General features: G+C 45.2%; 3 protein-coding genes across 3 annotated transcripts; all 3 read left to right on the forward strand.

Annotated features, from left to right (window-relative positions):
- Positions 1–4,297: 4,297 nt before the first annotated feature.
- C922_05290 (hypothetical protein) lies at positions 4,298–4,489 on the forward strand (the record flags this gene model as incomplete). Its single annotated transcript, XM_008820861.1, has 1 exon — positions 4,298–4,489. One exon carries the CDS (start codon positions 4,298–4,300, stop codon positions 4,487–4,489), a length of 192 nt encoding a protein of 63 aa, XP_008819083.1.
- Positions 4,490–5,811: 1,322 nt separating this feature from the next.
- Positions 5,812–7,395, forward strand: C922_05291 (hypothetical protein; the record flags this gene model as incomplete). The annotated part of the gene is made up of 4 exons (XM_008820862.1): positions 5,812–6,162; positions 6,375–6,389; positions 6,623–6,763; positions 6,967–7,395. 4 exons carry the CDS (start codon positions 5,812–5,814, stop codon positions 7,393–7,395), a joined length of 936 nt encoding a protein of 311 aa, XP_008819084.1.
- A 2,255-nt stretch (positions 7,396–9,650) lies between these two features.
- Positions 9,651–10,754, forward strand: C922_05292 (hypothetical protein; the record flags this gene model as incomplete). Its single annotated transcript, XM_008820863.1, has 1 exon — positions 9,651–10,754. The coding sequence occupies one exon, from the start codon at positions 9,651–9,653 to the stop codon at positions 10,752–10,754; it is 1,104 nt and encodes a 367-aa protein (XP_008819085.1).
- Positions 10,755–14,270: the final 3,516 nt, after the last annotated feature.

Below are 14,270 nucleotides of genomic sequence, written 5' to 3' on the forward strand. Positions count from 1 at the left end.
CGCCTTTCCATGTGGCGTAATTTCTCCACGACGTAGCTTCAGGTGGCTTAACCTGGTCAGAGTTGTTTCATGTGGATCAATTCTTGGGGGGGCTCCCCTATGTTCTATATCTGTCGCAGGCAAGCTGTTTCGCTTCATTATATATATTTCTCTATTTAATTTTTCCATGAGGATACACGTTTCTGCCGCATTCCTTTCACGAGAATTTTTGGAGGGTTCCTTTATGATGACATCCCCCGCAGCATCCTTATGAAGATACCACTTTTGCTTTCATTCTTATGAAGATGCCTTTACCTGCCGCATTCTTATGACGATTTCTTCTGTGTCGTCTTTTGATGATGCTTTTTTTTTCTACATTTTAATGATACTCTTTGTGCGAGTGATTGCGCTGCTCTCGTCTTACGTGACTGTGATGTGTATTGTTTCGCGGCGGCACTGTGACGCGTACTGTTGTGCCGCGGTAGTATGATTCTTTCTCTCTGTGTGGCATTTTTCTAAGGATGCTTATATCTGGCATGTGACTATAATAATGATTCTTTGTGTTACATTTCTGCACAGCTACACTGTTCTTGTTGCGTCAATATGAAGATCTTTCTGTGTGTGGCATTTTTTTCAGGATGATATTTCCTGTTCCATTTTTATGAAGTTCTCCTTCTCTATGTTGCGTTAATGTGACGTGTATTTTCCCTGTAGGCTATTCATTTCTGCAAGATTCATTTTACCGCGCTGTACTTCTAGTATATTTTCTCGCTCGTCATTCTTATAGAGATGGTTTCTCTCGCCGTTTCACTATTAAGATTCTTGTGTGTGCTGCATTTCCTTTTTGACGATAGTCCTGTCTTGTTGTGTCGTGATGAAGTTTTCCGGGCCATGTCATTATGAGAATTTTCGCTTGTGTGGCATTCTTACGAAGATTCTTTTTATCGCGTTATATGGCTGATATTCTTCTGTTCGACTCTTTTATAAAAATGCCTTTTCTTTTTATCATGTTATTGCGATGGAATTTCCTCGCGAGGCATTCTTCTTATGAAAATATTTCTGTGCCGCGGCGTCCCTTATCATCCTATTTTGTGGCTGCAGCTTGAATATATTGTTCTGTGTTATCTCTTGTATATGGATTCTGCTTTCTCCCGAGGCACCCTGAAGATGTCTTCTTGTGTGTCATGTTTTCTACGACGATGTACTCTTTTTGCGGCATTTTGAAGATGTCTTCTCGTGTTTGATTTCCTTTATGAATATGCTCGTTTTCCGCGGCATGGTTCAGGTGCTGTTGCGTCGTTTATTTTTTTTATGAAGATTATTTTTTCTCCTGGTATCCCCCCGACGTTTCACGGTTTCGTCCTCTTGAAGATGTTCTTTTCCATGCATTATTGTGAAAATGTTTCTTCACGTTACATCATTGTGAAGATGCCTTCCTGGCTGCATCTCTCGGGATATGTTGTATTGTATGTCATTGTTCTTTATTAGAGATTTTTCTCCCTTATGATTCTGATGGACCCATTTTTTTCTTCTCTCTGTGAAGCCATTATGAAGATATTTCCCTTCTTCGGCTATCTATGAGGATGGCCACCTATGTGAAGTGTAAATATCATGACCATACGGATGGGGTAGCAGTACCAGACAAAAATAATATATCGAGGTGTGAGAAGGAACTCTTATCCCTGGTGTATTATTCCTTTAAAAGTCATGATTTGCATGGAATACTATTATGTGAAAAATAGTATTACCTGGATAACATTGTTAATTGAAAACGGATCTTGTGTCAGGAGTGGGGATCTCCTGCACTCTCGTTGTAGGAAAGCTATTTACGTGCCCGTAGTATTCATATCCCAAGAGTACCGAGCTGTTCATCATCTCGTTATTTCAAAGGCCCAAAGCAAATTCGGGTATCCCTTGCAAATTATCGGTGTGCGTGTCTCACGCTGATGCTCGGCCCCGATGCATGTGTAGTATTGTTATATGAAGTGCATGAGTATTCTACGGCATTGGCCTATACCGTAATCAAGTCCTTGGATGTTCAATTGTCCACACTCCGGAGACTCTCATGGTCTCGTCATATGGAATTCCTAGTCTCATAACTATCTGCATGATCTTTTTTTCTATCATACTAGCCTGCACCCTTAGTTGTTAGGTCGTAATGTATATCACTATATTCGAAATAATATGCTATAGAACAGGGTGTGCTTGCCAAGGGTACGGTGACGTTAAGAATATTGTTAAGTAAAAAATACTTCTCCTGCAATGGAACAGTTTCTTAGGAAGCCTTCAGGACATGCAATGCTAATATGGAGAGGGTAAACACACAGGTATAGTACTGATATGTGAAGATGGCGGAGAGACGTGCTACAGCGCCATCTAGATTCTGGAGAAGTTGAGACAGTCGGATTACTCGCTGTATTACGGTGATACGATGTATCCCGCGTGACCTTCTACCATTTAGGGAAAAATATCTTATGAGAAAGGAAGAGGCTATCGTAGTATCTTTATGTTAAGGATAATTCTGTGTTGAGTTTGTTGATTTGAAGTGCACTGTTAATTGAGGGAATCTAATGCTATGTGGGATGCATCTCACCCCGAATAGTAGGCGTATTTTTAAGTTATCAAAATTCCGAGTGTTTTGATGTAAGTCTAATGACTTCATTAAAACCGTTGCCGGAAAGCGGAGCTCCCGGGACCCATCTGTGATACTATTACTTAAGCAGTATTGGATCTTGGGGAGTATGATGATTTTGAGAGTACATTTTTATTTCAGGTATTGAGGTTCCTGTAGTGCTATCGTGCTAGTGTTGTCCTTCTATCCGCAGTTATATGCTTTCCTTAGTAGGACACTATGTGGGGTACTATTCTTTGACAAGTACACCTATAGAATTGATACGGTTATGTTAACAGTACCATTGTTTGCATAATACTTTCATTTGGAGTGCACCGCCCAATGCGGAGTATTCAGGAGGGGAGATATCATTATATGAAAACTAGATCAATATATGCCAAAATCCTATCTCCGTAGTGTCCAGATTCGTCGGATATTCCTATTCAAACAATGATGCAATAAGAACAATATGGTTAATCAAAATATTCAGGGGGATAACATATATAAAATAGCCTTTTATCTCTTGCTGACAGTTAAAGGATGGAGGGTATAACAATTCCCGTAATAGTCTTATGTGAGGGATACTATGCTGTTATCCACATGCACCTGTCCAGTGTTTCAACCTCTGAACAGTATTACAATTATGTGCCAGATGCTGTGCCTAGATGACCAAGGCTTCTTTTGAGAAGCAATTATGTGAAGCGATTGGATTTAACTCTAAACCCCTCATAGTATAAAGTAGCGAATTGTACAACCCCTAATAAATGTTACGGACACGGTTTTTTTCATTGTATTATGATGCCGGGGGTACAATAATGGGAATAGTATCCTTGTGTGTGAAATATCCATATTCTAGGAGGATCATACTTTGGAAAGCACTATTCCGTCCAGTGTATGGATATTCAGCAAGGATTCCCGTGTGTACAGTACGGATGTGTATGGATTCTGAATGATAATGATTACCGAAGTTGTCGTAGTACTTTTATATAAATTTACTAATGGTTGAGATCTGGTAATATTTGTTGTGCATAGTTTTCTTAATAGAATACCTCCGTAAGTAGTAGGCATAGTCAGAAATAATATTTTGTAAGTAAACTAATATGTGTGTAGGACTGTCCTTTAGGAGACAAAATGGTGAACAGGTTATAGGTGTTCCTGATGCAGAACTATTTGAAGGTTAAAAATTTCGAAGCCTAGGATTTTGACTTATCTTATACACAAGGAACTACTGTGTTTAACCTGTAGCAATCCCTAAGGTATTATTATATTAAGAGTGCTGAATTACCTGATGCTTCATGACTTTAGCACACCCACTGTAACGAACTGTAAAGATATCGTTGGATTACGCTTGTGTGAAGATAACTTCTTAACTTCAAGTGTTAATATTCCCAGAATACTATCGTATGAATAGTCTGAATGTGTGCAAAGTGTTGATATAAAACAGATAACCTCATCATAGTGAGTACTACTATACTCGGACTACTACGATTTAAATAATAATAACCAGCAACCTCTAACATTATTTCTACTTTGTATGTGTGTTTCAAGAATACTATTATATGAATCTCCAAATTAAATGAACTTCAGAGATACACCTGATATAGTATTAGATAACTGCCAGAACTGGGTAAATTCTTACAACATGGCAGATGTGTCCACCCACGTGAACTGGACACCTGTACCAGCCGTAATAATGTATAAACCTTCATGAAATATCCAAATATTCTGACGACTAAATCCTTTGAATCAAGCCCGCCCCCAAGAAACCCCTTATTTAAAACAGATCAATATATCTGTGGAAATTCCGTGTGGATGAACCCAATAGATGAAAAGTGCCATTCTGTAGAATCCATCAACATTTTAAATAACATACGATGTAATATTTGGAAAATAACTTGAGGGGTTATTATCTGAACAGTCTCCTTATGCATAAGGCAAAGTTCTTTAAAGAAAACCTCTGTGTAGATAATGGGAATATACTCGAGTGTTACTGTATCTCCAGACTAAACAAGTCTCCGTAATGGTTATGAATAAAAAGTAGTCAGAGCCTTATGGCGTAGATATTTAAAAAATCAAAAGGAACATTGGATAAGTCTATTTATAAAATAATAGTATCAGTCCCAAACCCTGGTAGACTCCCCGACTCTAACAATCCATCTAGGATGTGGAAAGTATTCCCATTTTTGTAATGGGTTATATTAACGCTTCGGGGTTTATGCTTTCAGTATGTGAATACACATGCCCTCTCGAGTCCTCAAAGCTTAATGTCTAAGTAACCTCTAGGAAATACAAAAGTCTTTAACTATTCTATCCGAACAAGCAGAAGTCTGAAACTAATAACATTCTGTGAAAGTAATTCTAATCAACTTGAAAAACAAGAAAAAGATGGCCCAATACAGAAAAAAACAAAGTATATGAAATATCATCAGATTATAGATAACAATGATATCGACAGGTCAAGAAACCCCACACTCTCAGGATAAGGAGACTCTAATTCTGTTTAGACTCTCGTCTAGTCAAGACTCCCTCTGAATCCCTCCCCGAATTATTAAGAAGGTATTAACGCGTCCTCAGAACATAGAAACAAGAGAAAACAACTAGAAGCTTTCGCCAGATCAAGTAATGGAGCTACCCCCAACACCCACTCGCAGCTTCCAGTTCGTATCCTTAGGGGACGAATCATCACTCATATATTCACCGAAGAGAACATGAGACTAACAGGCCACCAAATGGAGACCCTCCTACCGCGACACAAACCTCAAAGGAAACCAAATGGTCAAGTGACAGGGCAGGTATTTTCTGAAAAAGATACAACTATAGGACCAATTTTTTTTTAGGGCAAGCTAATATTGACCGCGAGCTTGCGTCAGATAGAATCCGGGCCCAGTCTATCAATGGAGATTATCTGCACAGTTATCATTTGAGCAACCTCCAAAAAAGCAACCTTAAGGAAACAAACAACCCTGAGCCCAAGTAGTGAGAACACCAGAGCGAAACAAAATGGAAGCCCTACAAAAGTTGCTCTAACATAGAAGACCCTCCTGTAGGAATCCTCCAACTAAACCAAACCCGAATATTATACAAGCCAGAGAGAGGAGAAACCAGATAAAAACCCCCAGAAACAGGCTACGGAGGCAGCAAATCTCTCAGATTTCCATTAGTCTACTTATCAAAGGAGACAAACAACATGGCCCCGGCCAAACCCGACCCCGGAGAAAATAATGGAAGAAAAGAACGGTCAGGAGAAAAGAAAATCGGGATTAACACAGAAACAAGAAATTAAGGACGCATTCCTGGAAAACAAATCCCATAGCCGGAATAATCCGACTCTCAACAGCACAGAAACGACAGGACGTATATCAACGCCAGGAGGAGCAAGGAAGGCAGCACCAGAAGACGTTTCTAACAAAACGAGCGGGCGGAAAGAAGCCGTAAGTCTAAGAATGTTCAGAGGAAGTTTCTCTAGAACTCCAAAGCCCAAAACCGACTCCAGCAACAGAAGGAGCAAAAGTACCAAGAGTACGACGACGAACGGAGGCAAAAATCCCCATCCAGGCCCCCAAAGGCCCTTAGTACCCACTAAAGAGCAGCTCATCTCCCAAAAAACGACACCCCAGATCCAACCAACTCAACGCAAAGCAAAACAAAAAAGCAGAACAAAGGGGACTCTGGGGGCAGGAGTATAGGATAACCCGTAGGCTTTTCAAGAATATCAGGGATACCAAACAAAAAAGCCGAGCTGAAAACTCCAAAGGGAAAGGGTTACTCCCCCCCCGACAAAAAGACGGACAAGACAGGCGTAAAAAAAGACTCCAGGCAACGAACCCCTAACCCCAGACCGTGATCTCGAGAGATAGGAAGCCCAACGGTATATTAGGGCAAGGAGCTGGAACCCCTAGCTGAGAGGTTTAGGCAAAGCCAGGAAGACGCCAACCCAGGGTAAAAAGGAAATCTGAGGAGTCAGCAAAGGGTAGACAGGGGGTGGAAAGAAAGGCAACAAAGGGATAAGAGGTGATGCCACACACACCCCAGGACAAGAGAGAGGACTACCAACATGGCCAAATAACGACAAGGGCACGGAGGGGGAAAGAAAACAGGAAGCTGCAAGTCATCCCGCCAAATAACACAGCGGAAAGCAGGAACAATGTCGTTAACGGAGGCCAGAATCGTCCAGTGAGCAGTAGAGAACATAATCGGGGGAGAGGAATCTCAAGAACAACCCAAGCAGGACGCCCCTGAGAAACAGGCGACAAAAGAGTCCAGACAGGAACGACTGGAGCGAAACCCAACCGGGAGGAGGGAGCCTTTCCACGCCAGAAAAAAGGAGCCTGAGATCAAGGAGGCGCCGACCAGGATAAGAGACCCCCAACAAAGAGGATAAGCTCCAGCAGAGAGGGTACGACGAGCGAAAGGAGACAGAATCTTCAGGACGAGGGAAAATCACGAAAAGGTTTGACGCCACAGAGAAAGGGGAAGCAGAGAAGCAGAAGGGCAAAGAAGCAGAGGGAGGAAACAGGAACCCCAAGCACGAGACAAGTGACGTGGATGAGGGTCCCAACTCAGCCGGACCCATAAAGGCGAAGGCATTAGAGGGAAACTGCAGAGAAGGCACAGGGCAGAGGAATAGGAAGCGCGAGGAAACGGGCGCAGGGGATCATGGGAAACGAATCCTGGAAAACCGACGAAAAGAGGCGCAGGCGGGAGTACTAGAACAAATCGAGAACACCGAGAAGAGGTCGTCAGGGCAAAGGAAGAGAACCCCAGGGACACCCAAGCAGAACACGAGATACCCAAAAGTGAAGTAAGCCGAAGAAGCAAAAAACCGGAAGGACAACCCACACAAAAAACGGGACAAAGTGATAAGTCAACAAAGAAGAACGTCAGAAGTCGTAAAATCCATCCAAGAAAATTCACAAGTTATCCACCACCCCATTCCCGAAAGAAATGAAGGAGGAAGGAGCAGAACAGGCCTACCCCCGGGTTAAGCTCCAGAGACGAGAAAAGAAAGCAGGAACAAATCCCCAAGCCCCCCCTCGATCACTCAGTCGGGGGGGAACAAGCGCCTGGCCAAAAGGAATCGAACAAGGCACGTTTTCTGATATATGATAAATCTGCAGGAGGGAACAAGACGGGGACAGATGCAGCCGGCAATATAGCAGCATAAGAGTCCGTCCAGCCCGTAGAGGCATCAAGGCGAGCAAAGATACAACAGGACCCTCCGCAAGCGATGCCGCGGGCCCCCATTCGAGGCACTATAAGGCCCCCTTAGACGAACAACTCATTCCTTTAAGAAGGAGAGACTTAGGACTAAAACCGTGCCGAACAAGCGACAACCCAGGGCGCTGACAGCGAAAGAAAGCTTCGGGAGGACCAGGTCCCGGAACAACAAGCACAAAAGGGAGCAGAGTCCCCGAAAAGACAACAACATCCTCACAGCATAAAGTGAGGACACCTGATCGAAAATCCGAAGGCGCTAGGAAACAGATCAGGAGGATCCTATATCGAGGGACCCCCAGAAGAAACCGTCCCCCGAAAAGAAACAACAACAACACCACCACCCAAGCTAGCAAATGGCATACACAGTAAAAGGCCGAAGGACACAGAACCTCCGGGCAAAGTGAAGACGTGGGGAAGGTCAGGGACCCCCGAGCGGCAGGGGAACGTTCCCAGGAAGAGACAGGAAGCGCTCCTGACCTAAACCAGAAGCTGACAAAGGAAGAATGGGGAGGAAGTAGTGAGAACAACACCTAGAAGCTCCTGAGGCCACGGGGCACTGCGTGGAACAGACGTAGGGAAGATCGCTTTCAACAGGAACAAGAAATATCCCAACAGGGGAACTCCCAACAGCAGAATAGACGAAAGCAGAGTGAAGGAGGAGGTCAGGACACCACAGCCGAGGGCCTTAAAAGACGCCCCACCGTTAAGGAAGGACGAGAGACAACCGCTGCTATTGTACGACAACAGGACCAAAACTATGAAAGCCGACAAGATCCAGTCGTGACCGTTCTTCATTACCAAAGGGACAGCTGGGGGAGGCCAGAGGATCTCAAACACCAGGAGATGAATTGACAGGGAGGGAGGGACAGGAGTGGTCCCGGCAAGGGCAAGTCCGAGCCCAGAGAGGAGATCAGGAGGAGAAATAGGCTCCAATGGGGAGGAAGAGGATGATTCAGGAGACAAGGAGGTCGAATCAAGGCAAAGAAGAGGACCAAGAACAAGGGGATACAACGTCGCTGAGAGATAAGAAGTGAGGCGAAATTAAGATTAAGGGCATCAGCAGGCCGGAGGGGCGGCAAGGGAAAGAAGAAAACCCGAAGAGGCAGGAGGACGACGGGGGATAATGAGAGCCAAGGATGATCCAGGAAAAATTCGGGAGACATCAGAAGGGATAAGCATATCAGCAGGGGGAAGGGATCAGTCAGAAGAGAGAAGGGGAGAAGACTCAAAAATCGACGCCGTCTAGGGCCAAGCAACAGGAGGAAGAAGAGGAGGCAGCGTTGACCAACTAGCCACAAAAGGACCCAACAGCAACAAAGACCACGTCCAATTTGCCACCCCCCGAAGGAAGCTTCCCCAAGGAGATTCGCGCAAGGGGGTCCGAATCAAGAGCAGGCGAACCCAAGAGACGGCCGAAGGCCCCCCAAGAACCAGGGGGTAATGAGGCCTAACGAACGGGACGATACGGATAGACGCACTGGGAGAGGCGGAGATGGAACCCGTACCTAGGTGAGGGGGAGGGGCAAAGATTACAACAACAAGGATAGAAGGAGGAAATAGAGGAAACAAAGGAAGCTTTATCCGGAGCTACCAAAGGGGCGAGGACGCACCAATCAGAATGTCAAGAGCCGTCCAAGGGAAGATAGACGGCAATCCCCATAGTAAAGGAGGAAGGCAGGAACAGAAGAATAAGGAGACTGGGACTGGGCGGTCAACCCGAGCCGGCATAGAAGGGAAGTCTCACCCTCCGAGGGACAGAAGCAGCCCAATCAAAAGATCCCCCCGCCCAGCCGCAGACAGGGCCCCTTCAGGGGAGAACAAGGAGAGGAGGAGAGACATCTAGATGAAAGCAAGAGGGAAAGGGGGCAACTGCCGGAGGAGGAGTCAACGGCGGACCGACAATCTGGGCGAGAAGTGCAGGAGCCGGGCACAAGAGGGACGAGAACTCCTGACAGGGACACATAGAAAGGACTACAGAAGAGTTGAACTCGGGGATAAAAGGAGCAACAGTACCAGGGGCGAATTAACAGAAGAAACAGAAGAAGAAACAGACAAGGGAAACAATAGAGAGAAGATAAGACCCAGAGAATCTACAACAAAGATGACAAGTTTGCACGGTTGGTTAGAGCACCTCTGGGAAAAGAGCAAAAGAAACTGCGTCAGAACGGCAACCTCCGACCAAGATGAAAGGAAGACAATATGCGACTATCAGCCAACGGGACGGCAATTTCCCAGAGGAGGAGTAGACGACCGCTGGGCGACAATATTGGGCCCGGGTAATCTCATGTTCACAAATACTAGTAGAGCGGCCGAAATAGTCTGCAGGGGTCTGGAGAAGTGGGCAGCTAGCCTCATCCCAGACAAGGGCGGCGGAAGATGGGAACAGGCCAAATGTGACAAAAGGAGCTTAGGTCTTCGGGGTACCCTGAAGGGTGACATAAGATGCGTATGGGAGGCACAACACACCAAATGGGAACAGATAACTAACGAGGCTGTGTTAACATCTTCTAGGGGAGAAAACCGTAGCCTGATGATATGCATGGATATCGTCTCAATAATCTGGGGAGTCTTTCGAAACAGTGAAAGAAAAGACAGAATTCTGAACTATGGAAACAGTAACTTATGTCAAGCCCTGTACAGCAAATTTAAACAGTGGGGAAACGAAGAAATAGCCAAAGAAATAATGAACTTCTGGTTTCCCGCGGGGGGGTCAGGAATAACGATCGGGGGAAAAAGCTACAAAGAAGGAACACACCAAGGAGAACAGTGGAGTCGGACTCTTTACCTCCCAGGAAATAAAGTCACGGCGTTGCAGTGCTATATCGACAGTGGGCGAGGGAAAGATTCGTACGAAACCAGCTGCTACTGGAGCTTCGAAAGTCAGGGTTGCCAAGCCGAGGAGGATACTACGTGGGTAAGACCTAGAGACGAAGTGAGTCCTCCATAAACAAAGCCTGGGCCCCAGAGCTTTTCGCAGAGAAAGGGCGACGTAGGACAGGAGCTAGGGGGACTGGGCATCTCGGCTTCTTAATCGAAACCAAGCGATGCAAACGGAACGGGCGGAGAAGCCAAGATCGGAGGGAAGACAGAAAGTCTCTAAGAGGGAGAAGGCCTCCCGAAGCCACAGTTTATACAATCCGGGCTAAATTACGTCAAGACGCAAACAACTCCCAAACATCAGCCAAGTCGTAGAGGGAAGCGACCCCCAAAACGAGGCACAGGCCTACCCGACATTCGAGAAGGAGCGGGGGGCTAAAGTTCCCGAAGCGGCGCAGGGACCAAGGTGGCAGAAGGAAGAGAGCAAAACCCGAGTGAATGTAACTCATAGAGACATGAGCCGGATAAACATCTTGTTAAAATTTCGTCTCTTATAGGAGAAGCCTCAGCACCTTGAGGGAGGACTAACTGAAGAACTGGAACAATTACTCAAGAGGACCGAAGAACACCAAAGGAAACAGGACACCGTCACCGCCAGCACTCCATTGCAAGGGATAATCAGGGGCATCGCAGGCGCAGGGGCCATGGGGGGATTCATACCCCTTGCATGGTATATCTGGAGAAGAATCTTCCGGACCCCCCGAGCGCCCCATCGTCAGAGGTATGGGGTTTCCTATACGGGAAGTATGCAGGATGGCTGAAGTGGAACACGGCCAAATCGTGACGAAGAAATCGTGCAACCGGAACTAGAGAGCCACAGGAAGACAACGGGAGGGCCACCTACAACAACAGAACTGCGGAGGACACCACAAGCACAAGGTACAGGGAACTTCACCCAAAGAGGAAGAGGAGGGGGGAACGACGAGGCTTCATCCATTCCGGGGGGAGGAACGGCGTTAGGACCGCGGCCTTGAGGAACCGTCCGCATCCCTCCCATACCCCGAAGCCGGCATTCTACCCCTGTACTTTGGTCAATCAAAATCAGATTGTTGAGGGGCCCAGGGAACAAACAACTCGGGAGACAGGGAAGGATCGACTAAGGGAGAATACATGGGGAGTAAGGACCCTAGGGCGGGGTGGGTGGGGGATCCTCCTAGATATGAGCAGTGGAAGGGGAGAGTCTGGCAGCGGTCATCCAGGATTAGGAGTTCAGAATTGGCGGCTCCCAAAAGGCCATACACGGTGGGGCTTGAGGCCTAGGGTCCTCCGGCGGGAGTATATCGTTAAGGGCGTCTCAGGAAGTAGGGAGGGGTGAGGTGGAGAAGGGGGGGTCTTCCGTTGGGGGTTGGGGGTTTACTTTTAGGTTCCGGGGGGTCTGCGATGGTGAATTTGGGGTTTTCATTAGAAAAGGGGGGACGGAATATTGCGGAATAGGAGAATTTGCATTTTGGCTCTGGCGTACGGAGGTAAGGATTAGCATCTAGGGTTGCCGGTAGGGCGTTAAGGGTCAAGCCATTCACCATTCGGGGTTTAGCGTTAGAGTTTAGGCCGGTGGGTCTAGGCTCACGGTTCAGGGTTCATGATTAGTCTTCAGGGTTCGGGGCTCAGGGTTCAGCGTTTAGGGTTTAGCGTTTAGGCTTAGCGTTTAGGGTTTAGGGTCTACGTTTAGGGTTCATGTTTAGTTATTACGGCTTATGATTACGGTTCCGAGATTAGGTGGTAGGGGGGAGGGTTATGGTTCAGGGTTTCGGTTATAGGGTCCAGGGGGGAGGGATTAGGGCTAAGGGTTCAGGGTTCAGGCGTCAGGGTTTATTGTTGAGCTGTTCAGGATTCAGGGGTTAGGGCTTCGAGTTAGGGTTTTTACGTTTAGGGGTTAGGATTCAGGTTTCAGATTCCGGGGGTTAGGTTTAGGGAGGAGGCTTAGGGTTTACGGTTCATGTTTTAGGGGGTTGGGATGAGGGTACACGGTTGAGGTTCTAGGTTTTGGGGTAGGGTTTAGTGATTAGGTGTTATTGATTAGGGTTGCACGTTTAGTTTTCAGGGTTTATGGTTCATCTTTTAGGCTTCCTGTTTAGGGTTTACCTTCTTGGAGTTAGGCTGGAGGGATCAGGGTCTACTGCCTAGGCGTCATGGTTCACGCCTATCTTTAGGATCTAGGGCCTAGTGTTCAGGTGACAGGCTTATGGCTTATCCTTCAGGATCTAGTTTTACCTTTTGCTTTCAGAGTTTGGTTCATTAGGATTCAGGTTTGACGGCGTCACATTCTATCATCCATCTGCCAGATTTAGGTTTAAATCTCATGCTCTATCCTTCAGGTTGATGGCTTTGGGATCAGGAGTTATTCCTCAGTGTGCTGGTTCATCGGTTATGAGTTGTCGATTAGGGTGTAGATCCTATTGATTCAGGATCTAGGATTTAGGTTCTAGGGGTGGAGCTTTCGTTTAATTTTTAGGTTTTTTAGGATTTGGGATTCCGGGTTTTGCTTCGCCGGATCAGAGTCTAGTCTTTATTGTGTCGCTCTTCTGCGGTAGTGCCTAGCTTATATTTTCCAGGTGTTAGGATCTATGGATTGTTTCTTATACTTCGGCCGTAGGTTCCTGATTTAATGTTGGCGGTTCAGGTGTTCACATTCAGTTTTTACTATTGGTCCCTGTCTGCCTTTTCTTCTATTCTTACTTCTGCTCATCATTATCTATGTCTATTTAGGCTAACGAAAGGGGTTATTAATATACTTGTTCACATATCTTGATGAGATGTTAATGTGATGGAGTCGTTGTTCCTAAGAAGAATCAGACGCGAACTCCTATCTGTATGGCATGAATTAGAACCATGTTCTGCTATAGGCTTATACCTCTAAGGAAAATATTCGTATCGTCACTTTATATGTTGACTTCTTTTCTATTTTATCTTTTCCAGTACATAATGGGAATCTGGAAATGCTCCGATTCTTCAGGGGAGGTTTTATTAATAACACACTACTCTCTATAATCTACTCTACACATATATTTTCCTTCCTATGTTACTGTTGTGATTCTTTTGGTTTCGAGGATTAAGTTCCTTAGAGTTTCGTATTTTATATTTTAATTTTTAAGGAGGACATGGCAGTTATTAAATAAGTAGAGGCTATTTACTTTCTGAATTAACTTTTTATCTTTGTATATTAAGATAATGATAGTATTAGAAAATCACTTTATTTGAGTGGCAAATTTGCCCCGCTTTGATTAATTTATAATATAGGATTCAATAGTAAAGGTGACTGTAATATAACATTTTAGATGACTCTTAAGCAGTCAAAAGAGGAGCAAGTCCATAATAAGATCATTTTTCCTTTCTGTATGAGAATTCTGTACTCCATACAATTCATATGTAAATATTGCTCTTACGGAACTATCTGTTGACGTCAGTTGAGAGGCATATGAAGAACAGAGATGAATATAATTATTACCGAAGACAAAGAATTACAACTGTTACCGTTATAAATTATGGCATCCCTTATGATATGAGCTATTATGTATAGACGAATTTATCATATGGTGATAATCACTGATATCAAGGTACAAAATTCTGATTAATACTACGGACCCTT

Source organism: Plasmodium inui (genome assembly GCF_000524495.1).
Source record: "Plasmodium inui San Antonio 1 unplaced genomic scaffold supercont1.52, whole genome shotgun sequence".
NCBI lineage: Eukaryota > Apicomplexa > Aconoidasida > Haemosporida > Plasmodiidae > Plasmodium > Plasmodium inui.